Source organism: Trichoderma reesei (assembly GCF_000167675.1).
Source record: "Trichoderma reesei QM6a unplaced genomic scaffold TRIREscaffold_1, whole genome shotgun sequence".
Classification (NCBI taxonomy): Eukaryota; Fungi; Ascomycota; class Sordariomycetes; order Hypocreales; family Hypocreaceae; genus Trichoderma; species Trichoderma reesei.
In genome coordinates, this window is record NW_006711148.1 from 3,433,099 (window position 1) to 3,457,735 (window position 24,637).

At 54.8% G+C, this 24,637-nt stretch overlaps 7 protein-coding genes across 7 annotated transcripts; 5 read left to right on the forward strand and 2 right to left on the reverse strand.

The window, feature by feature from the left end:
- Positions 1-3,059: 3,059 nt before the first annotated feature.
- Positions 3,060-3,544, forward strand: TRIREDRAFT_34297 (uncharacterized protein; the record flags this gene model as incomplete). Its single annotated transcript, XM_006960969.1, has 3 exons — positions 3,060-3,105; positions 3,188-3,229; positions 3,333-3,544. Coding segments are annotated over 3 exons (300 nt in total), but the record flags the coding sequence as incomplete, so codon positions are not given.
- A 2,411-nt stretch (positions 3,545-5,955) lies between these two features.
- TRIREDRAFT_119947 (uncharacterized protein) lies at positions 5,956-7,611 on the forward strand (the record flags this gene model as incomplete). The annotated part of the gene is made up of 1 exon (XM_006961400.1): positions 5,956-7,611. One exon carries the CDS (start codon positions 5,956-5,958, stop codon positions 7,609-7,611), a length of 1,656 nt encoding a protein of 551 aa, XP_006961462.1.
- Positions 7,612-8,883: 1,272 nt separating this feature from the next.
- Positions 8,884-9,852, reverse strand: TRIREDRAFT_53169 (uncharacterized protein; the record flags this gene model as incomplete). The annotated part of the gene is made up of 1 exon (XM_006961845.1): positions 8,884-9,852. The coding sequence occupies one exon, from the start codon at positions 9,850-9,852 to the stop codon at positions 8,884-8,886; it is 969 nt and encodes a 322-aa protein (XP_006961907.1).
- A 4,775-nt stretch (positions 9,853-14,627) lies between these two features.
- On the forward strand, positions 14,628-16,273 carry TRIREDRAFT_74476 (uncharacterized protein; the record flags this gene model as incomplete). The annotated part of the gene is made up of 7 exons (XM_006961401.1): positions 14,628-15,173; positions 15,240-15,323; positions 15,377-15,512; positions 15,574-15,688; positions 15,763-15,877; positions 15,936-16,064; positions 16,133-16,273. The coding sequence occupies 7 exons, from the start codon at positions 14,628-14,630 to the stop codon at positions 16,271-16,273; spliced, it is 1,266 nt and encodes a 421-aa protein (XP_006961463.1).
- A 706-nt stretch (positions 16,274-16,979) lies between these two features.
- TRIREDRAFT_74477 (uncharacterized protein) lies at positions 16,980-18,798 on the reverse strand (the record flags this gene model as incomplete). Its single annotated transcript, XM_006961846.1, has 5 exons — positions 18,638-18,798; positions 18,270-18,587; positions 18,033-18,211; positions 17,720-17,889; positions 16,980-17,572 (listed from the first exon to the last, which is right to left on the reverse strand). Exons 1-5 carry the CDS (start codon positions 18,671-18,673, stop codon positions 16,980-16,982), a joined length of 1,296 nt encoding a protein of 431 aa, XP_006961908.1. The 5' UTR covers positions 18,674-18,798.
- A 255-nt stretch (positions 18,799-19,053) lies between these two features.
- Positions 19,054-21,897, forward strand: TRIREDRAFT_74480 (uncharacterized protein; the record flags this gene model as incomplete). Its single annotated transcript, XM_006961402.1, has 3 exons — positions 19,054-19,230; positions 19,289-19,316; positions 19,370-21,897. The coding sequence occupies 3 exons, from the start codon at positions 19,054-19,056 to the stop codon at positions 21,895-21,897; spliced, it is 2,733 nt and encodes a 910-aa protein (XP_006961464.1).
- Positions 21,898-22,522: 625 nt separating this feature from the next.
- TRIREDRAFT_103321 (uncharacterized protein) lies at positions 22,523-24,187 on the forward strand (the record flags this gene model as incomplete). Its single annotated transcript, XM_006961403.1, has 1 exon — positions 22,523-24,187. One exon carries the CDS (start codon positions 22,523-22,525, stop codon positions 24,185-24,187), a length of 1,665 nt encoding a protein of 554 aa, XP_006961465.1.
- Positions 24,188-24,637: the final 450 nt, after the last annotated feature.

Genomic DNA, 24,637 nt, shown 5'->3' on the forward strand with positions numbered 1-24,637 from the left:
ACGGTAGAGGCAGAAACAGAGTGCAGGATCTGATGTAGAAGACAGATACATAGTTCTAGCCTTTGCCACCTAGGGTTGGGTCCTTCGACAGCGTAGTCGGCATATGCACGGCTCTCGTCGTCTCGTCAGTGATCAGCATGGCCAGCTGACGGCCACCATCTCCGCAGCCATCGGCAAACAGCAGCAGGGCAGAAGGAGAAGAAGCTTGACCCTCAGTACTTCTGGGAATAGGAGCTCTCTCACACCGCCGCAGGCGGATTGGGAACACTACGACGTGCCGTGCTTCTTGTCGTCCTGTTAGCACAGATTCTCACACCATAACCTACAGCCGGGTCCAGGACAGCAATGCTGCAAGCCCACAGGCCTGTCACTTTCCGAATCGACCAACCGGCAGCAACTGGCGTCTCATGCTGAATGCACATGAGCACATGTAAGGTGATAACCGACAGCGACCTGGCATGACAGAAGACAAGTTGCACATAGTATACCGCAGGCCATGGACGCTAAGCCGAGACGTCAGTGCCGTGTGGCAAGACAGAATCGGCCCTCGTTGTGCACTCTCTGACAGCTCTCCGTTGTCTGTGGCCAGAGGACATTTGCTTGCCACCAAGGATATCCAGCCCACTTACACGTTGAGGTTTGCTGCATCGCCCTGCCGGGGCTGCGTCTCGGTGCGCGGAGTTCAGCACAGTGCGCGACTCCTAACCGCATCATGCTGGATCAGGTTTTGACAAGAGTTTCTGTTGGCAGCAAAATGACGAGTCTCCTGCAATCCAGGCTGCTCTTTGAGAGGGCCGCTTCCATCCTCCGTCCTCGCTACCTAGGTAAACATCACGTACCTGCTTAAACTCGTGCCTTCATTGCCCATGCTGCTCTAACTGAACATAAGCATACACTGCTCTGAGAGAGTTGGACTTGGTTCAGGCGATGCAGGTCACAGTTCCGCTGCAGCATGACACTCGTTTCTTTTGTTCTTATACCTTTTCTGAGAAGTGCTGCCTGGTTCCAGAAGATGACCCGTCCTGAAAACGACTTGTTTTATTAGTCGGTACACTAAAAAGCATCTGCTCCCGCATGGTTATCGGTATGTCGGGAATACCCGCTCAGCGGAACGTCCTGAGGCAAAGTCGAGCGAGGGCAGGCGGCTTCTTCGTGTCAGTGTTTCCACCTTTAAAAAAAGGAGAGTCGCCTTACCGACCTGGCAGAGGAGCCATCTAGCTTGAGAGAGAAGTGGGAAATGATCCGATTTGAATTGCGGATAAAAGGATAAGGCTCCCGGTAACTCGGACAGCTCAGCGGCGGTAACAAGCCGACTCGGGCGGCATGATGACAGTCAGGATCGAAATCATCTGCTTGTCTTGCTTGGGCACAGTGCCCCTGGGATTAGCGTGATCATTACTTCGTATGTAACTCGGAGGCAGGCATGGCTCCTGATAAAAAGACGCGTCTGAACTCTGTCTTGAGCCACCTGGCGGGGGGTTTCGTCTTGGCAATTCCTCACGCATTTCAGGCCGACGACGAAGCCTCTGCTGGTGTCCGACCGGGAGCCGGGCGCTCATCTGATTGGCCTGAAATCCGGCCCGGACCTGTTCTAGAACGATATCAGAAGTGCGATCGATTGCGTGGAATTGCAGTGGTTGTTTGAGAAGACTCGGTAACGACACGCTCCTGTCCAGTCTCGCAATGCCAACTGCCATGCGTCTCCATATCCTTGATAGTAGGCTGCTATGCACGTTGTTGATATTCCAGACGTTCCAAAGTCGCGTCGGCTCGCTTGATCCAATGCCAGCCTTCGCTATCATCGTTGGTTTTTAGCCTGGACGCGGGCCGCAAGAGCTGCCGGATACAACAACTCTGATTCCGATTTCCAGCCGAGACCTATTCAGCATTGTTTCACCTCCGCTCCCCCGCACATCATTGTTCTCGCAGCTGCCGGGAGGCCAGTCAGAAATGATGTGACTCTTCATCACGGCAACATCCGAAAACCGGGGTCGCAGCTTGATATCATCGGAGCCGGTAGCCAGAAATTCATCGGTGCGGACTCGTCGCGCCGAGAAGTCCATGCGGAGGCTGTCAAGACTACCTAAGCATCCAAGGTCAGCACATCGCAGATAATCCGGGAATAAGGACCGCCCGCCAATGGAGAAGTGCAAGACACCAAACCTTGTCCGTCAGGCTCCATGCAGATGAGACATTGCAGCCTCGTGCCTGGATCGTAGATATTCGTGCACCTCACCTCACCTCACTTACAGTACTACCACTACCTTAGGAGGAGGTAGGTAGGTAGACGGATCAATTAGGATGGTATGCTGCTATGCTAGGCCACTTTGGCTTGGCTTTGCACAGTGCAAAAAGATCATTCGAGTCTTCTTCAATGATTCAACGGTCTCTCTTCAGCGCGTGGGGGAGGAGATGTGGCGTCCCCTCTGTCGCCTGTTCTGCACGTTATGAAACTCCACTGCAGCATGGAAGCGGAAGCAAGCGCGGGAAACTCGGGACAGCTTTCCCAACTGAGGGCGCCCTTCCCAGTCAATGAGCTCGAAATGAGGAAAGCACTCTCAATTGACTTTGAGCCACTACACCAAGCGAAGCGCCTTCCTAAACGCGGGCCGGAATGTCATTCAGGCGCGCTACGTCATGCGCTCCTGCCCTCGACTTTGGCTGTGCGTCATTGTTGGCGCATCGCGGGCCGCGACTGCCTGGATGCGGCGGTTGATGGTGGTTTAGGGTGGTTTGATCAATGTGATGTGATGGCGGTTGATTGCGTGAACCCAGCACTATCGGCGTGACTTGGTAGTTATCATGCTGCACGCAGTCATGTTACGCAATACAAGGAGGCTAAAACTCTAAGCCGCCATGACATGCCAGCCTTGCAAATAGAAAAGGCACTCATCTCGTCGTTTTCGAGGCCTGTCCATTTCGGCGGATCTTCTCCTTGACTTGATTGATTTCACGCTCTATAAGGAACCTAGAGACAGCTTCACACCAGTCCTCTGTCCGACTCTGCGAATCATTCACGCAGTTCTACACTAAAGTTACTGCAATAGCCTGTCGCCATCATGGGTGCTTGTGCAGTTGTGCTACTCGTCATTCTCACCGTCATTTGTACGTCGAGCTACTACTAGACGGCCAAGTCAAATGCTTTCCTCAAACCGGCGCATAGGTACTAACAGGCGATGTTTCTCAGTCCCTCCGCTCGGGGTAGCCTGTGTGGCAGGATGTGGAGCGGGTATGTATCTTTCCTTTTCTCTCTACCATGATGCCCAGCGTCAGGCTTTTATGTCGGGACAAGTCGCAGGAAGGAGATACCTATGCTAAGACAATCTACATAGACGTCCTTATCAACATATGCCTGACAATTCTTGGATACTTCCCCGGGCATATACATGCATTCTACATTGAATATGTCTACTATGACAGACGACAGCAGGCTCGCGAGGGTCATTATCCTCCGCGCCGTGCTCCTGGCATCTATTCTGACAAGGTGCAAACGGGTGGACTAGGTCCGCGGCCAGGCTATGGGACGATGGCACCGCCTGCTGCGGGGGTTGAGCCTGTTGGAGGCCCGGCGTACGACAGCCAAGCGTATGGGACTCAAGGATACGGGAATCAGGGCTATAATGCTCAAGGACATGTCAACCAAGGGTATGCCTAATGGCCCGCGTTAGCACTACCTCAAGGCCGCTGAGATGGTGGAGAGAGAAGTTGAGGTTGGAGGGGGTCACGGCGCGGAAACGGTTTGGTATATAGTAATGCGGTTCGTTGTGTAGGTTAGGAGTCATGGTGAAGTTGAGTACAATTAATGAGACGTGATTGCGTGCAGAATTGATCAGCAAAAGGAGCTGAACAGAAAGGAACAGGGTCCGCCAAACGTTGATATGGTACTCGTGTTGATTGGGAAGACACGATGTGACATCACCCAGGTCCTGTGCACCACAGCATTGTGTTTGGTGCGGAATATCTTGTCCGCGAGCTCAATATCGAGAGACAGCAAGACATGTTTGCACGCCAATCGGATGCCCGCGATGGACTGCAAGATGCAGTGGCCTGAAACACGTTGCGAATCATGCATTTATCAGCGAACAAAGGCGGTTGAGTCAAGGTGCGTCGACGACGGAAGAGGAGCGAATCGGCGTCAAGCTGCCCCGCGATCCCGCATAGTATTACTAGTATTGCTCCAGCTCTGACGAGCGGATTTCTGGGGAGACGAGAGGCCTCTGGAGGATTGGTAGGCATGTGATGATAAGGAATATGTAGTTCAAAAAAAAAAAAAAAAAAAAAAAAAAAAGGATCAAGAGAGCGAGGAGGAAATTCGAGTGATAAAACTCTGCTGGAGTCGGCAGACCATCTGGAAGTGGTGATTGCTCAATTTGCATCAGTCCTGATTATGGCCAATTGGCTGCATCCAAGCGATCCATGTTTCTTCAGCACTTGAACATCAAGCAGCTTCCACATCTGCACGCTCCTTTGCACATGTACGAGTACCTACTACATATGCACATGCCTTTCCCAGGTCGATACGAAGCGCCTGTAATATGTAGGTAGGTAATAAGCAGGTTGGCGATGAAGCATCATTTCACAGCGCCATGATTGGTCTCCAACGGGGTGCTTTGACGCAGTGCATCCCTTCTGCCGCTTGTCCACACCAACCGTCACCCACACGCTCGCTCTTCATGCCCCTTCTCTCTCGCCTTTCCGCTTCGGTCGGCCAGCACGTCTGAAGATGCCTCAACCCAGCCAATGGACGGCGCACACGCCAGCAAGCAGCTGCGGCAGGGATGAGGCCAGAAACACCCGGCCTGTCAAATCACAGCAGAAGCATCAAGTCACTCATCCACGCTTTTTTGCCACGGGCTCGAACCGCTGCGAAACGGCCGGCCCCGGAAGGCAGAAGCCCGTTGAGCAGCGGCCACGACAGTCGTGCAGCTTCGCATTTGCGCTTGTGCAGCTTGTGCATTGCATTTGGGTTCTTTTCAATCTCATTTTTCACAAAGTTCCTCTTTTTCCTCTCTCTCTCTTTTTGCTCCGCCCACGCCCGTTGACGAGGTGATTGACATCAAGATTGCCCGGCCTCGTTGGTCTCTCTCTGGTTGAAGTTGTCTCTTTTGGCCCCCTCATTCTGCTGACTACTGCAACTGCACCTTTACCCATCTGGTCTGGTCGGCTCTGTCTCTACTACGACTACACCACCCACAGCCTCGAAGAGTTGAAGCGACGCTCTGCAGGACTGTCTCTCTGGTCCGGTTCCCTGCCGCTACAGGTATTATTCCTCGTCCTGTCCTGCTGTCCCTTTCGTCGAGCTGCAGCAGCCGCTTTGCCACGACAGCATCATCGCCGGCGTCAAGGCAACATCATCACCATCGTCACCACACCATCACCAACCTCCTCCAGCCTGCTGCTTGCCACTTTGCTGCTATTTGCAGCGCCCTCGCGCATACCAACATCTGCATCTCGCGGCCAGTCTGCCCTATTGCATACGACCTACTACGCTCTGCCCGCTCTTCTCGCTAGTACATACATACATACATACATACTACATACATACTTACATACCCGTGTGAGACTCCGCCAACGCTACCGTCGCCAGCTATTACTATCTGCCTCCTGTCGTGCCACTCTGTCACTAGCGAGGCACACCCTACAGCACCTACATACTGGTACAGACACGCATCCTGCTCGCCTGCCTCTTCCCCCATCCTATCCGGTCGAGCCCAGACCGGGGACCTTGTCCGCATCGACACGACCGTCTTGCCTGCGGCAATGCCTTGAGACCTCGGAGCTGCACAGCTTGCATGTTGCCGCGCCCGATGTCTTGCTGAGACCCTGGACCGATCGTCGCCGATACCCAACACCCCAATTCCTCTCCCAACCTGTCCGGCCAGCTCTGCCTTGCCTTGCCCGGCCTTACATATACTACTGTATTTAACCTCCTCACACGCATCTTTCCTGCCCATCATGTCTCTGCCCAGCTCTGGCCCTCAGCCGTCGTCTGGCCATATCGAGGCTCCATCTGAACCTCAGTCTCAGCCTCAATCCCAATCCCATGCCCATTCCCAGTCCCGTTCCCAATCCCATTCCCAGACCCAGACCCAGACCCAGACTGAACCTCAATCGGTAGCTCAGCCTCAAGCTCAAGCTCAATCTTCACCTGCTCCATCGCCCCGGTCGTCATCGACCAGCATTGAGCCTCGTGGTGTCCATTCCCTGCCCTCACCCCTCAGGCGTTCCATCCAGCCCAACCCGTCTCCGACCAGCCTGGTGCCCTCCACTGCTGAAGGCAAGCCGATCCCGGTCGATGATTCGACAGTAGAATACCGCACCACCGCCCTGCGAGAGCTCAACAACAACTTCCCGAGCCATCGCTACGCCAAGTCGACCGGCGCCCAGAGCAGCACATACTCGGAGCCTGTCATTGTCCGGAGCTACTATCCGCCGGTGCCCTCGAGCAGGCCGTCCAGCTCGTCCCATGGTCCCATCGTTCACGGATCGTCCATCTCTGGTAGCGGTGCTGGCCCCAGTTCCCAAGTCAGCCGCTTCGCCGAAGCTGTCGCCGGTGTACCTTCTAGGCTCGTGTCCGGAGAGCACGGCATGCTGGGCAACATGGTGTTGTCCTTTGGAAAGAAGCCCGTCAACGGCCGCGCCCACGACGAGGCCCGCCTGCCCCCGGTAGAAGCCTTCAGCTTCAAGAGCTTCATGGCGAACCTCGAGGCCCAGGGCGGCGGTATCGCTGGTGATATCAATGCCGACCTGGATCGGATTGCCGAGATTTGTGCCAGGTCCAGGTACTCGCTGAGCAATCAATACGAGGTCCACTACACTCCCCATGGATCCGGCACCTCTTTCTTCAATGCCTCTTCCCAGAATGACGCTCAAGGCCCAACCCTGCAGGTAGTCTCCGCGGACGATGAATACAGCGTAGGGGCGTCTGCTCGGAGGCGGAGACGCATGGCCCGAAGGAACAGCAGAGCCGTGGGCACGCTAGAGACCATCATATCGTCCAGTCGCTCTTCGGACGAAGAACAGCCTGGCAGGAAGAAGACTGCCTCCGAGATCGCCGAAGAGGTTCGCGGTCGGGCGGCGCAAAAGGGCTCGGGCCATTCCTCGGCAAGCACTTCCTCGAGCGGCACTCTCGATGAACGCCGTGACACGTGCCAGGAGGACGCTGCGCCGAAGAAGTCGTCGACTTCGCTTGCTCTCATTGATGCCTCTACGAGACAATCCGGCTCGGCAATAGACTCTCCGCGCACGTCGGCCACCGGCCTCGTCAGTGAACCGGCGCGGCCGCAAGAATCGACGAGCCAGCTCGAGATACGCACAGCGCCAGGTGAGCCCCGCGAGGAGCCGCCCGCCCTCCTTGTCAAGGAGACGCCACTCCCGCCGAAGCAAGTCGGGCTGTCTGTCGCAAAGGGGGCCATTACGCACACCAAAACAGACAGTGCAGGGAGCGGCATTCTCTCCATGATCAACGGATGGATGCCTTGGAGGCCGTCATCCACCTCCTCGGCCCATCACCATCATCAGCAGCACCAGAAGGGCGTCGCCGAGGGGCGTCTTCGGGATCTTTTGAAGACGGCCGAACCAAAGGGGAAGGGGCATGAGATTCTACAGTAAATCCAGGTTCACTGGGATCTGATTGGAAAAGTCCATTTCAACTATACAACCACGATGGCGTCGAGTAGGGATCAAAAGAGGAGGTGGACACAGAACAATCCTCTTGCACCATTGTCTGTTTTATGTTTGTTTCTTTGGGGGTCTAGCTTTGACTGGGTATATGTGTACATGGGAGGGTCGGAAGATTTTGAGATACCACATTTGACGAGGGGATATGATTGATGATGTTATGATACATGAATGTCGCTCATGATTTGTTACTTCTATAGTTTTATGAGTTGCATAGGAACGAAGCAGAGGTGTTCAACTCGCGGTGTCTATCCCTCGTCCTAAGTCATCTTCATATCACAATCATCCGTGAAAGCGTCAAAAGGAATACACATCGCTCTTCTTAGTCCGCTGGGACAGCTTTCATATATTAACTTCTCCACGCTTTGAAAACCATCCGTTGCTCCAGTCCTCTCATCTACATGCCTCTCACCGAAAAGCCTGAGGCATCCGTCTTCAACCCCCCCCCTTTGCCATACGCCACCATGCAATATTCACCTCGTTCCCAGCTCACACCTGCCCTGCTCTCCTTGCGCGAAGACACAATCAGAAAAATGAATTTGGACCATTTCCACGTTGACCACCAAACGCCAGATATACCCGCCTCCCTTTTGAACACCTTTCGAAGAGTGAAAAAAAAGTGGACAAGAAACAAAGAAGCTAGAAGAAAAACAACGTCAAAAGGAAAAGAAAGGGGGGGAAGAAATGAGACTCTCGTGCCACATGTACGGCATTATACTACATCAACAGCGCCTCGTTCATCCATTCCAGCCCCAAGACCAAGATGGCGAAAAAACGGGAGAGAGACAACAGGTGGGCAGCAATATATATCAGACAAGAAACAGGCGGGGGAAAAGCTCACAAAAAAAGCAAGGCCGGGTCGTAACATGAACGATGGAAAGAAAACCCCTCCATTTACTCCTTTGTAGCTGTCGTTGTAGTCGAAGCAGTGCCGCCGCCCGCGTCCGCCGACTTCTGATCGACGTGTATCCGCTTGACGCTCCTCTCACGATCATGAGTCTCTGTGACGCGTTTCTTGTCTTTTTCTCGAGTGCCATCCTTGGCGGCCTTTCTGGCCTCCCGGTCTCGCCGCTCGTTCTCCTTGCGCAGAGCCTTGGATTCGAACTCGTGCCAATCACCACCAATGTTTGCCAGCCTGCCGTGAAAGGTTAGCCATTTAATTCAATATTGAAGCATAGTTCGTCAACAAGGAAGGGGGAGAACTCACTCTATTGCCTGCCGGGGCAACGGCTCTTCGGTGGTGAAGTAAGGGTGCTGCAAGACCATGGCTGCAGTAGGTCGCTTGGCCGGGTCGTACTGGAACATAGATTGCAACAGATCAAAGGCAGCGGGAGAAACTCTGTCTTTGTATCTTTCAGCAAAGACGCTCTTCCGCTTGGCAGTCGGTCGAAGTAGCTCGAACCAGGCCATGTCGATGATGCCAGGCCAGTCCTGGCGGGTTGGCGTCCCGAGCGTGTTGTATATCTTCTCCAGCTGGCTGAGCTCCGTCCCATCTCCGGCAAAGATGGCGAGTCTGGTGAAGATCTCCACCATGACACACGCCGCGCTCCAGACGTCCACGGCAGCGGTATACTTGGTCTCTCCTAGCAAAAGCTCGGGCGATCGGTACCAGATCGTAATGACCCGGTTCGTGTAATCCAGCTGGTGTCGCTTCGCATAAAACCGAGCCAGGCCGAAATCTGCCAGTTTCAGAATTCCATCGCTGCTGACCAAGATGTTGGCGGCTTTGATGTCGCGATGAAGAACGCCTCTCTCATGAAGGTAGTCTAGGCCTTCAAAGAGCTGCTTGGCCATGTGCTTCTTCTGAGCTGGGTCTAGCGAAAAGGAAGGGTGGTTGAGCAAGCCCGTCAGATCGTGAGAGAGATACTCAAAGACCATGAAGCAGTCATTCTTCTCCACCATGACCTCTTGAAGTCTGACGATGTTGGTGTGCCGTAGCGACTGTAGAAGCTTGATTTCGCGCACAGCCGTCACCGGAAAGCCGTCTCGCTCGCCTTCCATCCGTATTCGTTTGAGAGCAACAAGCCCCTTGGTGTAGACATTGAGCCCCTTGAATACCTTTCCGTACGTACCCGAGCCGACGACAGACTCGTTCCCTGGTTTTCGAAAGAAGACAGAGTCAGAGTCAATCAGGTCGGGTGGGAGAGTAGGCCGAGGCTTTGGTCGCTTCATAATCTTGATTACTTTCCGCGTTCTCGGCGCCAGTTTCGGGCCCTCAGGCGGATGCCTAAACTCACGCCGAGAGCGCGCCGATGATGGTTCTGTGGGGGCGCTTGGAGGAGGCTCCCCATCACGGTTGGTGCTTTGGGCCTGCGGCGGAGGCTCTCTCTTTGGCGGAGCGTTGAATTTCTGGGAAATCTCTGGCTTCGGAGCGGTAGGCGTTGGCTTTGAGGACGGCTTGAAAGCAAAGCTAAACTTTCCGCCTCCGCCGCCTAGTTTGGGTGTGGGTTGTGATGAGGCCTCAGCATTGTCCTTGGATGTGCCCGTGTGATTAGCGGGAGCAGACGGAACGTCTTCTGAGGGAGCCTGAGAGGCAGATTCAGGGGCATCGGTGGCCTCGGTATCTGCCCCGGCGCCTGTGTCAGCGTCTGCGGCACTGGGTCTTCTATCCCCTTCTCCATCTGACGGGAAGCCATTGCCACGAGGGGGAGGAGGTGGTGGCGGCGGTGGTGGTGCCTGGGATGCAGGGTTCCTAGAAGTGCTTTGAAAGGCAGAGCCGCGATAGCCACCTCGGCTTGCAAAAGAGCTGCCACGGAAACCACTTCCCCGATGACCCCCACGGAAGCTGGCCTGAGGCCCTGTAGGCGCTGCATAAGGAGGCGAGTGAAGGGCATTCACGTGGTAATGATTCTGAGATCCGTTCTGCGGGGCAGTAGGAGCGTAGCCGCTGCTGGCATGAGCATACTGCGGAGGATATTGTCTATTCATCTTCGTTAGCAAATGTGTGACGAAAGCAGCGATATACACATAATGGTGAATCAGTTTACATACTGTTGAGGGGAGTACTGGTGCCCGCTCCACCCGCCACGACCGGCGCCATAGGGCGATGGCGAGGGGGAATTGTGAAAAGAGCCCGGATTCTGAGGAGACTGAGAATACCCTCGCGGGTCGTTGCTGTGGTGGGACTGGTGCGCATAGGCGGGGTTGTATCCTCCTCGGTAACTGCTCCGAGACGTCATGTCGTCGTCGACGTCTGACCGCGAGGCGTGATGCGGCTCGGGGAAGTCTTTGCCTCGCTGTCGATCTCGATGTGAGGGAGGAGATCGCGGTCTGGGGTCCCGGTGGGCAGGTCGGTGCTCGACGTCGACTCGCGACCGGTCGTCAGTGGCAGTGCGGACCGTCAGGGTAGGTTCGCCCACACGTGACTGCGAGCCCCTACGATGTGAGATGGAGTGCCGCCGACTGCTGGCAGCTGGCGGGGACCGATTTCTTGACGGGCTCCGGGGCGCTTCGGGTTTCTGGCGGTGCCGGGAGTCGCGTCGAGACCTTCTCCTGTCACCTTCCGACCTGGCGGGGGATCGAGAGGGAGATCTCCGCCTGGAACGGTGGTGGCCCTCGTGGTCGGCCCGGGCAGGGGATCTGTGGGAGGAGCGATGTCGACGCGGTGGGGAGTCTCGACGATCGGTCGAATGGTGTCTTCGTCTCTTGGAGTCGGCCTTGGACCCGTGGTCTCGGCCGCGCGGCGGCGGACTGTGAGCCTTCTTATAGCGCTTCCTGCGTGACGAGCTCAAAGACCGGCTGCGGCTGCGGCTGCGGCTCCTGTGTCGCTTAGAAGAGGACGGAGAGCCAAGCCCCCCACGATCACGATCACGCTCGCGCTCTCGCTCACGGCCTCGCTCACGGTCACGGTCTCGCTCACGATCTCGCTCACGATCTCGTTCACGGTCTCGATCTCGGTCTCGACCTCGGTCACGGCTCCGACTGCGGCTACGGCTGCCCCGAGCGGTCCTGGCCTTGGCCTCGGAGGAACGCGCCTTGCTCTCCCGGTAGCGAGGGATCAGATCGTCCGACTCGGCAGGCTGGCGCGAGGACGTAGGCCTCTCCCGCCGGGAATAGTCCCGGCTGCGGTCTCGAGAGCGATGCCGGTGCGCTGGCGCTGGACTTCTGGGGCGATGGTGCTGGCGGGCGTAGTCTGCGCTGTGACGGGCCTCGTGGGGAGGAGATCCTGGTCGATCCGAGGACGTCACTCCTCTGCCAGATCGAGGCCGTTCTCTGTAATCATTGCTTCCTCCGTCGTCTCTCATGGCAGCATGTCGAGGGCGACGCGGAGGCGATGTCTTCTGCCCCATTGGGACCTGCACCTCGTCTGAGTTTTTAGCGTCGCAGCGCTGGTAAATCGCCGTACCTTAGCCGGAGGAGCCAGGGTCGAGAGGCTTATGTTGTTGCGTCCCACAGCCGGGGGACCGAATGCGCTGCGATGAGGGTTTGTGAGAGGGCGGAGTGCTGAGAGGGAGAGGGATTTGGGAAGAGGGAGGAGAGGAAGAGACAACAGAAAAAAAAAAAAAAGAAGATAGAAAGCAGAGCGTGATGGGGCCCCGGTGCCACAGAGCCAAGCGCTTCCCTCCAGAACTGACCGCCGCGATGATGCTCTCTTTTTCCCCCCTTGTGCGGTCATCGTTAGACGCCTTCGAGCCTCAACCGCGCAAAACAGCGCCGGCTCTTCCCCAAAGCAATCTCGCACGTCCGCCACGCCCCAAAAGCCACCGACTTCTCCCGGACATGCACTTGCAAGCTTTCACTGTCATGGCAGTGTTCTCATACGTTCCCCCTTCATTTCATAACCCTCCCCAAGACATGCAGACAACAGCCCGCCGAGGCCAAGTCGCGCCGGCCAGCCAGGACATGCTCGAGCCGTCATAAACCAGCAGCATAGCGCTATATACGTTGTGATCCTCGTGGATCATTTACGAACTTACCAATGAGCATCAGTCGCCCATTATAACATTGCCTGCGACGCAGCTTGGGCAGCTGCCCCATGTCTGTCGGCTGGCGATCGATGTATGCGTCTCAAATGAACAAGCCGACCACCAAACATCATCGACAGAGATGGAACGCGCAGAACCTGCGTTTCCATCAGCCCTTTTGGCCGTGCCGTGCGTCACCGTAGCTTCTCTCTTCGCCCCATCCTTCGCCTCTTGCTCTTTTTGCGGGAGAGACGCAGCTGATAGTGGAGTAGCCAATCATCATTCAAGAGCGAACTCCAAGGCTCATCAGCAATCTTCTTGGACGAGCACTTCGACGGCATGGGAGCCCAAGAAATCCCCAACCATAGCGGGCAGGCATGTCGACAATGTTGAGTAATATGATCAGTGCCGGTAGAGGTCGTGAACAGAGTCCCTGACCTGCCAGGTTCCAAGCTTGTAGCATGTGAAGGCTGCCTCGACAGGTAAAAGAGAATGCAGACAGCATGTGCTTCAGACAGGGGCTCCGGCGTCGTGAGCCATATTTTATCTGCACGGCCGGGTTGCGTTTCATCCGTCATATGGAGTGTCGACATCATCCAAAGGCGATATCCGCCACAGCGAGATGCCGCAGGCGTGTGGAGGAGGTGCAGATGGGGCACAGCGAGGCTGTTTACAGGTGCCTGGCTGCGGCGCAGGATCATAAGGGTGGTGGTGGGGTTTCCGGCGACAGGCTCGTCCTCGGGTTGGCGATGTTATATGATCACGTCTTCCTCCATCGCCCCAGCAAGCCCATACCTGATGGGTGGGCCGGATCCGACGTGTCGGCTCGTGTAGCGAAGCGATATTCCGGGGAATGAGGCTCCAAATCGCTCGTCAAGGAGTCGGCAGCTCTCCCTTGGGATTCACACATCCCCCCTCTTTGGCCCCGGCAGGCACTGATGGACAGCCCCAGGATATCATCCTAGCACTCGTTCTGCAAGTAAATCCGACGCGCCACAGGCGCTGCATCTCGGCGAGCATCGATGTGGGCTCGTGGCGTGGTGATGCCGCTGGGCTTTGCTTGCTTTGCTTTGCTTTGCTTTGAGTGTTCTTACGAGAGACTCTCTCGTGCGGATCACGCTCAGAAAAAGCGGCTCTCTCACGTGACATGCCGTGTGACAAGCCTTATCCGAAAGCGAATGCGCTACGCCCAGTACGTACTAGAGCCACGCGTTGGGTTAAGAAGCAACGGATCGCCACCTTTATTTTTGATTGGAGCCCTTTACATAAGGTAGGGACGCAAGAAAGGTCCGAATAGGTATTATGAAAGAAGAAAACTCGAACAAGACGTAGAGAGACTGTGCCGAGGCTCCTCGAGATCTGAGGCAGTTTTACATAGAGGCTGTGCCCATTGTGCCTCCTATTTGCCCCGGGGATCCGTTGCCAAGCAGCAGATAGCAGAAGCCGAGGTTACACTAGCAAACCACGCAGCAACAGGCGAGAGTCTTATTGATGCGATCACTTGATGGATCCGAGCCTGATCTAGTAGGACAATTCCTAGTGCCTTAGCAGTACTCTCTGCCTAGATAAGGTACTATGGAAAATTGCAATTGTGACTTCTAGCATTCACTTGCCGCGGCTCGGTGAATATGCCGCCTTGGGAGGGTGGGCCATGCTATTATGCCTCGATTGCCAAGGGGCAGGGTACCTCTTCGCCCACGTACACAAGCAGATATCAGATGTACCTCGCTGCACGGTCTACTCTGTCCGCCCCATATGTTGCCACGACTTGCAGCTGTAGTACTCTCTACAAGTCCAAGATGGGGCTTGGGGCCACCGGCTTTGTTGTCTCAAGTCGTACAACCCTCGTGAACAACACGCAGACCCTCTTCTTTCTCCTTTTGCTTCTTTCCTCTGTACACCTGTTTCGCTCAGATAGGCTTGATCGGGGGCTTCTAGGAGTTTCACTGGCAGTATAATTGACTAACCCCCGGCCTTGCGTCAATTCAAAAGTCTGTTTCGTGATCAATTCGACCATCTCAAGCACATCAAAACCCCTCTGCAATGGAGTGGTTAGGGAGAGCCAAGATCGAATTCACACATTCGCCAACCCCGAGGACAATCAAGGAGAAAGACGGCCACGAGACAGACCTGCTCAAGATCTGCGAGTCCAACACGCCGCCATGCCACCTCAACCCACTGCTGTTCAACGGCCATGTGCAGACAATGTGGACGGCAACGAAGCCACACGGGCCACTCATGTACTACAAGCGCAAGGTCTTCCAGGCCGAGCACGAGGCCTATGAGGGATCCTTTGCCGTCGATTTCGTCGTGGAGCCTCACGAGGGCCGAGACGAGGGCTTGCCGCCCCGAACCGTGCATTACTCAGACGAAGAATTCGCCAGTATCGGGTCGGATGATGCGAAGCCGATGCTCGTGGTGCTGCATGGCCTCTCAGGCGGCTCTCATGAGGTGTACTTGAGACACACGGTTGCTCCTCTGCCAGAGCAGGGCTGGGAGATTTGCGTGGTCAACTCTCGGGGTTGCGCAGGCAGCAAAATCACCAGCGGCATCTTGTACAATGCCCGCGCAACCTGGGATATCAGACAGGTAGGTTGCCTCTTATAAATGAGATGATGATGATGATGATGAGATTCTGACAAAATGAATATGCAGACAATCAGGTGGTTGAAAAGGACATTTCCAAACCGCCCACTCTTTGGCATTGGCTTCTCACTCGGTGCAAACATCATCACCAACGTACGTTGTTCCATGAATCCAAGCGATCAAGCTCTGGCTAACATGGCTGCCAGTACTGCGGTGAAGAGGGTTTGGATTGCCCCCTCAAAGCCGCCATTGCCGTGTCAAACCCGTTCAGTCTAGACATCGCCAGCAAAACAATGTCAAACACGCTCATCGGCAAAGAACTCTACCTTCGAGTACTGGGCAGTGAGTTGTCGTCCGTTGAACCCCCCGTGGGCGAAGGCCAATGACTGACAATTCCTCACAGCTGCCATGAAGTCATTGATTGAGCGGCATAAGAAGGAGCTCAAGCAGCACACCAAATTGAATCTGGATGCTATCGCCAACACCACATATTTATACGAGTTTGATCGGGAGATTCAGTAAGTTTTGCCTTTGAGCCTCACCAGTCATGTGCATAATGTTGGAGGACATTGGATAACTTACAATGACGTAGATGTCCGACCTGGGGATATCCCACCGAATCTGCGTATTACCGCGACGCATCCTCGACAGACGCCATCCTCGCCATCAAGATCCCGTTTCTAGCGATTTCGGCCACTGATGACCCCGTGCGTACTCTATCCTGAACAGATGACTAGGCCTTCAGAAACTGACAGTCCCTGCTAGATCGCGGTCAAAGAAGCTATCCCCTTTGAAGAGTTCCGCCAGAACCCCAACACCATCCTGCTCACCACCTCCTTGGGCGGACACCTGTGTTGGTTTGAACCTGGCGGAACTCGCTGGAACACTCGTCCGGTACGCACTACAGTCTGAAGAACGGAGATTGGACCTGGGTATATCAAGTCACTAACACATAAGATTAGGTGTGCAACTTTCTCAACCACATGGCATACAAGGTCGATCTCGACAGCCTCGTGCCAACGGATTACCCACCCAGGGAGAAGGCTTTTGCGGCCTCCGAGTACGATCCAATGAGACGTAAGATGTACATTGTGCGGAATTAGAAAGTCATAGTTCCCCTTTTTTTTTGTTTCTCTTTTTATTGATCACGGGACAATAATGGGTACAGATGGTAGAAAAGGAGACGGCGAACCTCGATGATAGACACTAGAGTAATAGCTGAAGACGAATATACAGAATATATAGTTTTTTTTGGCGGCATCTAACGCACCATTCGCTATCCAATGAAGTTATCGGACGAATGTGCTCAATCAATTGCCGGCTCTGTAAGAACCAAGGCATCAGTAGGTCATGACTATAACCAAGACCTTGAACTTAATGATGATAGCCCTCAGGGAAGCTTGGTGGCAGCCATTCCTCCTTTACATGGCTAACAGCAACACCCGTGGTGATTTCTCTGTATGCCCTCTGTTAGGCAGTGTTAATAAAAAATAATGAGAACTGATAGTCGCTCGCCGGAGCGCCTATTATTAGGTATAAAGTTAAGGTGCTGACGAGCCACTCCCTCATTTCCATCTTTTGAGGCCCACAAACAGCGCCCTGAGATTACTGTGGCTTGGCTTAATCCATTGCAACAAGCAGAAGGTCGCCGGTATAGAGGGTGTCGGGATAACGAGGGTCAAGATAGGACTGGAAGATGATGAAGTCCTCATTTCCAATTCTCAACACACACTCTCTGCGCCAGTCTGACTCGTGAACAAGAAGCGAGGTTGTTCATGGTTCTTCAGGTCAATACTATGACTCTCAACTCTAGTTCTTTGCTTCTTCAGCCGCCCATTCTTCTTCAGTGAAGTGATACCACTGAGAAAGACCTGTGAACACTGCCCAGACCTCCGTAGTCAGGAGAAGGTGGAAGAACTCGGTCCCCAGATAGTTCATTGCCGTTGTCCACGTGAAACCACTGAGAAGATTTGTTTCTAATATGTCGTCCAAGGGCAGGCCTTTCCTCACGCAGAAAGCCCGTGCCACCAGACGTAGAGCGGTCGCATCATATGGCGTCATCAATAAGCGTGTCATGGAGTTGGCAAGCATATGAGACGCCAGCAGCGCGGGAATCTGGGTGAGAAGCGTATCCAGGTATGTGGGCTGGAAAGCTGTAGACCCTCTTGAGTCCGTATTAGCAACACTTGGCCGTAGCTCTGCACTCCAGAGCCCCTGAGGGGCATCCGTCGACTCGGTCGCTTCCACGTCAAAGCTGATAAGAGTAGCCCTTATTACATCATTGTCCTCTTCATCGCTGTCAAAGTCATCGCCTCTGGCCGAGAATATGCTCGGCCGACGAGCAACCTCCACGCCACTCGCATCGCTTGGCAGCTGGCTATCCACAGGCGCAACCGGCGATGCTCCCTCATTGCTGTGTATCTCACTAGGAGCCTCGTTCATAAAAGACTGTGGCACTGATGGCGGCGCTTGTGGTATCGTCTTGCCACGAAAAACCGTACTAGGGAGGCGCTTGAAGGTCTCGGCCCATATATGCGGTTTCCAATCACGAACCATTCGCTGAGTCACGACGAAGACGATGAATGGGGCATTGGATATGAGAAGACCACCCACCCATTGCAGGATGGATGATAGGCCAAGACTCTCGAGCGGCGGCGGAGCGACAATCGGCGACTCTTCAGAAAAGGGGATAAACCAGGACGGGCTGGGGAGCCATTTACTGCTTGGAATCAGCCCAAGTCTCTGCAGAGATATGTGTAATTCCAGATGAATTCGGATGTATGACCAGATCTCGTGGAGACTAGAACGAACAGTCAGCATATCAGCAAAATTAGTGATCTCAAACAAGAGGCAGATTCTCACCAACGCCTAGCAGTCAATTTTTCTTGTTCGCCAAGCCATAGTCGGGCAACCGAGAACTCGATGTAATTCGACAGCAGGTTTGCGGGGGCACCCGGAAGGATGTCTCTGGATACAGAAAAGTCCCGTCGTGCCTGTTGATAGAGATCCCAGAACGGGATCTTGGAGTACCGCTTATAGATCTGGAAGTCTCCAGTTAGCATATGATGCGGACTTCATTGCTTGGAGGGAGCGCTTCACCAGAATTCGGTCTCTCAGGCCATTGACACCAAAGATCCCAACGGCCTCCACACAACGCTTAGCTGATGACGCCAGCTTCAACCCAACCGACTCCTCATAGGCCCCATGTCGCCTTTGCGAGTCAATTTCGGGGCCGGGATTTTCGGGTTCAGCAATACCGATGATGAACATGACCTGATTGTGCGACCTGATGATATCCCTGTTGATCCTCACGGTATCAGGGTTGATTGGACGTCCGCCATGGTCATACTGCTGCCTTGGCATCCGTGGATCTTCCTCGCCCTCTCCCTGAACTACATCGTCATATGGCGAACGGCCCTAACTGTGTCAGTAGTGGTAGCAGATAGATCGGGGGGTTCAGCTCATACAAGGGCCTGAGCCACGAGCGGGCCTTGCATCCCCATGGTGAGTGATTCCAGAAGCGTGAGAGCCTCTCAGCATTTCAATTCACTCCAACATGGTCCACAGAGTCTTGACTCGCATGCGGACCGGGATCAGACGAAAGATACTTCGTGTAAGGCAAGATGATGATAGTTCTACGTTGTCCACAGGATCTCACCCGGTTTACATCAGCGCAATACTTACTCAGACGTCAGGAGCAGCTCGCCGCTAATTGATATGGAAGTTGCCCGGCTAAAGAACGGCAAAAGGGCACGGCCAATCACTTCTTACCGGCGTCGTCCTTGCATTAGCCTGCCTCTTATCTTATCGGAGCATCAAAAAATAATTCCCAGACAGGCATGCGCTTCCAGATTCCTCTTCAAAGCAAGCCAACTTCACCACCATGGCGACAAAACAGCCCCTCAAGACGACGTTCGACGTCGAGCGCGTCATCCGTCCGATCTATACTGGAGGCTCAGTTGCAATTGACAATAAGGCGCAGATTTTGGCAACAACGCTGGGCGAGGATGCAGTTCTCACAAACCCCACCAATGGAAAGCATCTGGCGCAGATTGAGGGCGTAAGTAGAGGCCGTCTGTAGGAATATGACTTGGGACGAAATGCTAACATTACGAAAGGATGGAGAGTCAATCTCGACCCTGACACGTTTGTGAACCCCCTTGCCGTGTACCGACAGTCGGAGACTAACACCTGTCTAGTCACCCCCTCCGGTTCCCATCTCATCGTTTGCTCCCGGTCACTGTCCATGAGAATCTTCGTGCTTAAATGGTCCTCAGAGGGTGATTCGATCGAAGCATCATTGGTGCGCACACTGAAGCCTCATACAACTCCAGTCATTGTTCTGGCCGTTGATCGTACGGGCACCCTTCTGGCGACAGGAGGAACCGATGGCGTGATCAAGGTCTGGGACATTGCTGGCGGCTATGTTACACACACGTTCCGCGGCCCTTCGGTTTTAGTATCTGCTCTGCGCTTCTTCGAAGTGGCAGCACGAGCAGCGCCCAATCGAAAGACCAAGGGAGGGAAGAAACAATCCGGTGCGGCAGACGAGGACGATGAGGAGGAGGCAGACGCTGTTACAACTACCAATTTCCGATTGGCTTCCGGTAGCCAGGATGGAAAAGTGCGGATCTGGGACTTGAACAAGCGAAGCTGCATTGCCAACTTGGATTCTCACGTATCTGACGTCCAAGCGATTGACTACTCTCCAACCCAGCATGCTCTCGTCACAGCAAGCCGGGACAAGACTCTGATTTGGTGGGATACGAAGTCGTGGAAGATCCGAAAAGTCGTTCCGTGCCTCGAACTCGTAGAAACCGCGGGCTTTGTGGATGACGGAAACCTCACATTCTCTGCCGGAGCGAACGGATGCCTGCGCATCTGGGATACCGACAAGGGCGCCGAGCTGACGCCCAAACAATCCGCCAAGAGCGAAGAGGAGGGAATCGTTGCCGGCATCTACCGACCGGAGCTCCCCTTCATTCTTCTTGTGCAGGTTGACCACACATTGGCCTTGTACGAGCTGCCTTCAAAGGCCTCTACAGCCTCCTTTCCCGCGCCGGAGCCTTTCCGTCGGATATCCGGCACCCATGATGAGATCATCGACTTGGCCTATCTCCTGCCCGACCACTCGCTGCTTGCCCTGGCCACCAATTCGGAAGACATTCGTCTGGTGTCTGTAGCAGAATCTAATCAGGAAGCTCAAGAGGTGTCATGGACCAAGTCGGAGACCCCATTCTTTGGCCAAGACGTGGCCCTTCTACGAGGACACGAGGACATTGTCATTGCCCTGGATGTTGACTGGTCTGGCCACTGGGTTGCTACAGGAGCCAAAGACAACACCGCAAAGCTATGGAGAATCGATCCCGCCAACAACAGCCACGTCTGCTGGGCAACTTTCTCAGGACATGCGGAATCTGTGGGCGCCGTGGCCTTACCACGAACTGTGCCGCCCGAGGGATCGGCAGCACGAACAGACCCTCTCAATCATCCTCCTCCTTTCCTACTGACGGGATCACAGGATCAAACGATCAAGAAGTGGGAGATTTCGAAGACGCCTCAGCAAAAGGGACAAAAGTCGAACCCCCGATCTGTCTTTACGAGAAAAGCCCACGACAAAGACATCAACGCAATTGACGTCCATCATGCGGGCCAGCTTTTTGCATCTGCTTCACAAGACAAGACAGTCAAGGTGTGGTCCGTGGAGGAGGGAGAAGTACAGGGCATTCTTCGTGGCCACAAGCGAGGAGTGTGGACTGTGCAGTTCTCGCCAGCTCAGATGCCAGCTTTGCAAGGTGAAGACGGCCCAGTCACGGGCAAGGGCGTCATCCTGACGGGAAGCGGCGATAAAAGCATCAAGCTCTGGAACCTCTCGGACTACACTTGCATTCGTACGTTTGAGGGCCACTCAAACTCGGTGCTCAAGGTGGCTTGGCTCAACATGGCTCCACGCTCAGAGCAATCAAAGGGCCTCGTCCAATTTGCAAGTGCCGGTGGTGACGGGCTTGTCAAGATCTGGAACGCAAACTCTGGAGAGGCTGAGTGCACCTTGGACAACCATGAAGATCGAGTCTGGGCCTTGGCTGTGCACCCAAAGACCAACGCGGTCGTCTCCGGCAGCGGTGATTCCACCGTTACTTTCTGGAAAGACACCACGTCCGAGACCCAGGCGGCAGCATCTCAAGCCGCATTGAAGCTCATCGAGCAGGAGCAGGAGCTTGAAAATCACATGCACGCAGGATCATACAGGGAGGCCATTACCCTGGCCCTCCAGCTGAACCACCCGGGGCGTCTGCTCGGACTTTTCACCTCTGTGGTGACAACCAGCAAGCCTGAACAGGGCAGCCTGTGCGGCATCAAGGCAGTCGATGAGGTGCTGGCGACGCTTTCCGACGATCAGATATACATACTGCTGCTCAGACTGCGAGACTGGAACACAAACGCTCGTACAGCCCCGGTGGCACAGCGTATACTGTGGACGCTGATCAAGAGCTATCCCGCTTCAAAATTCTCGAGCCTGCCGGTGAAGGGGTCGAGAGGAGAGAAGAGCCTCAAGGATGTGCTGCACGGTCTGAAGGTGTACACCGAGAGGCATTACAAGCGCATGGAGGAACTGGTGGACGAAAGCTTTTTGGTGGAGTATACGCTACAGGAGATGGACAGCCTCGCCCCTGCGCTCGAGAGCGATGTAGCCATGAAGGAGGTGGACACTGTCATGAGTGGTTAGAGGCTAGTATGCGTGGACATACCTTGTGTCAGTGGAAACTAGGTAATTGGTATATAATCACGAAAAGGTGATAATAGGGTCTAGTATAAGACAATCATATCGTAGCGAATTTCCATAGATATTTAGAATGTATTGTGAATAGTGTACTCACTTATTAAATTCTCTGAGCCGTTGTTCTCTAGGCGCTCAATGAAATAGGAATGCCTGCCAAAGGCATGTCGAGATTGGTGTTGAGGTGAACTCCTACCTGGGAGTAGCCCTTCTAGCTAGCTAGGTAGGTAGCTCAAGCTGCTATATCAAATGCCAGTCGATGTAAATGAGCCATAAAGCTAACAATTGTATGATCATAATCAATGACTTGGAGTTAGCCTTTGGTCAAATGGACTGGTTTCGCAGCTTCCATAGGGTCGAAAGGCAACGCCGCATAATTAATTGCACATGTCGTCGATCTGATTGTTGATCATTGCTGCAGATGCCGCTAACCTTCAGGCTGCGAGACCCACCAGACGTTTTCCATTTCAGCCTCGTCACCATCAACCTTCTTCGCGCCTCCTCCCTCTCCACGATACCATTTGCTCCTCCTCCAACCTTCCACTCCCTCACAATCCTCCCTCATTCTCTAATCATGTCCAAACGGCAAGCTTCCGAAGCTCTCGACGAGCTCCAGGACGTCGCGTCTCCCGCCTCCAAGCGCTCGCGAATGGGCGACTTCGACTCGCCTCTCGCAAACAGCCACGACGATGCCCAGAGCCCCGACCAAGACGCAGACGCGCGAAAAGAAGGCACGCAAGGCGCACAGAGCGAAAATGAAGACGACGACGATGAAGATCTCGACAACGAACCCATGGCGGCTCCCGTCCGGCAATCAGGGCCAGCCGACGGCTACGACGACCTCTACCTCGACACCATAGACCGCAACGTGCTCGACTTTGACTTTGAAAAGCTCTGCTCCGTCTCCCTCTCCAACATCAACGTCTACGCATGCCTCGTCTGCGGCAAGTACTACCAGGGCCGGGGCGTCAAATCGCACGCCTACTTCCACTCCTTGGACGAGGACCACCACGTCTTCATCAACCTCGAGACGCAAAAGGTCTACGTCCTGCCCGAGGGCTACGAGGTCAAGAGCAAGTCGCTCGACGACATCAAATACGTCTCCGACCCGCGGTACACCAAGGAGGAGGTCATCCAGCTGGACCGGCGGCGCCCCAACGCCGTTAGCTGGACCCTCGACGGCAAGGAGTACACGCCGGGCTTCGTCGGCATGAACAACATCAAGGAGAACGACTACCTCAACGTGGTGGTGCAGGCGCTGTCGCACGTCTCCCCGCTGCGCAACTACTTCTTGCTCGAGGACTTTTCTAAAAAATCCGAGCTCGTCAAGCGGTGCAGCATCCTGTTCCGCAAGATCTGGAACCCGCGCGCCTTCAAGGCGCACGTCTCGCCGCACGAGCTCCTCCAGGAGGTCGCCCTCCAGTCCAACAAGCGCTTCACCCTCACCCACCAGTCCGACCCCGTCGAGTTCCTCTCGTGGTTCCTCAACAACCTCCACCTCGGCCTCGGCGGCAGCAAGACGAAGCCCGGCAGCTCCATGATCCAGCGCACGTTCCAGGGCAAGCTCAAGGTCGAGTCGCAGGCCATCACCGCCCGCGCCGACGCCGGGGACCGCCTGCGCTTCGAGGAGGCCGCCGAGGTCAAGGTCGACGTCGTGCGCTTCCTCCTGCTGACGCTCGACCTGCCCTCGGCGCCGCTCTTCCAGGACGAGCTGGAGAAGAACATCATCCCGCAGGTGCCCCTGAGCACCATCCTCAGCAAGTACGACGGCAAGCGCGCGCAGGAGCACCACGCGCAGCGGAAGCGCTACCGCCTGCTGCACCCGCTGCCGCCCTTCTTGATGCTCCACGTCAAGCGCTTCTCGCAGAACAAGTTCGTCGCCGAGCGCAACCCGACCATTGTCACCTTTGACGCGCGCAACCTCGACGTCTCCCCTTACGTGGAGCCCAACCCCAACGAGTGGCCCGTCGGCGAGCCGATATGGTACGACCTCGTCGCCAACGTCGTCCACGAGGCGGTCCGCAAGAGGGACGACGTTGCCGACAGCGGCGAGGAGAAGAAGACGTGGAAGGTCCAGCTCAAGAACAAGGCCACCGACGAGTGGGTTGTCTGCCAGGACCTGTTTGTCGACAAGGTGCAGAGCGAGCTGCTCTATCTCGGAGAGACGTATCTGCAGATCTGGGAGCGGAGAAGAGTACCGGGGAAGAAAGCTGACAAGGGAAAACAGGCGGCGGCATAGAAGCATAGAATCTGTACAATGTGTAATACCAAACCCCATTTAATCAAGCCATATGATGCTTGCCGTCGTGTATCAAAACACCGGGAGAGGGAGTTGCCACGCCGCGAGAGGTGATTCAACAGGAAATGACACTCGCGGGCTCATCAGCCAAGGCGCAAGAGCATCCCCATTTCATTGCTTTCTTGTCTCTGATTTTTGTGGCTTTTGACTATTTTTTGTTCTGTTTCGTGAGGCGCCTCCTCCTTCCGCCGCCAGATGTGTGCCTTGCCGTTAACAAACCATCATGCTATAATACATTATCCACGTAACGAAAGATAGAATCGCAAAACCCGCCCTCCCCCCTTTCCTCCATCCGCCCACCGTATTCCAGGTCGAGCAAGATGAAAAGAGGAAAAAAGAAAAACAAAAAGGACACATCACATGCAGTTTGTCTCCCAGTTTTACATCCCA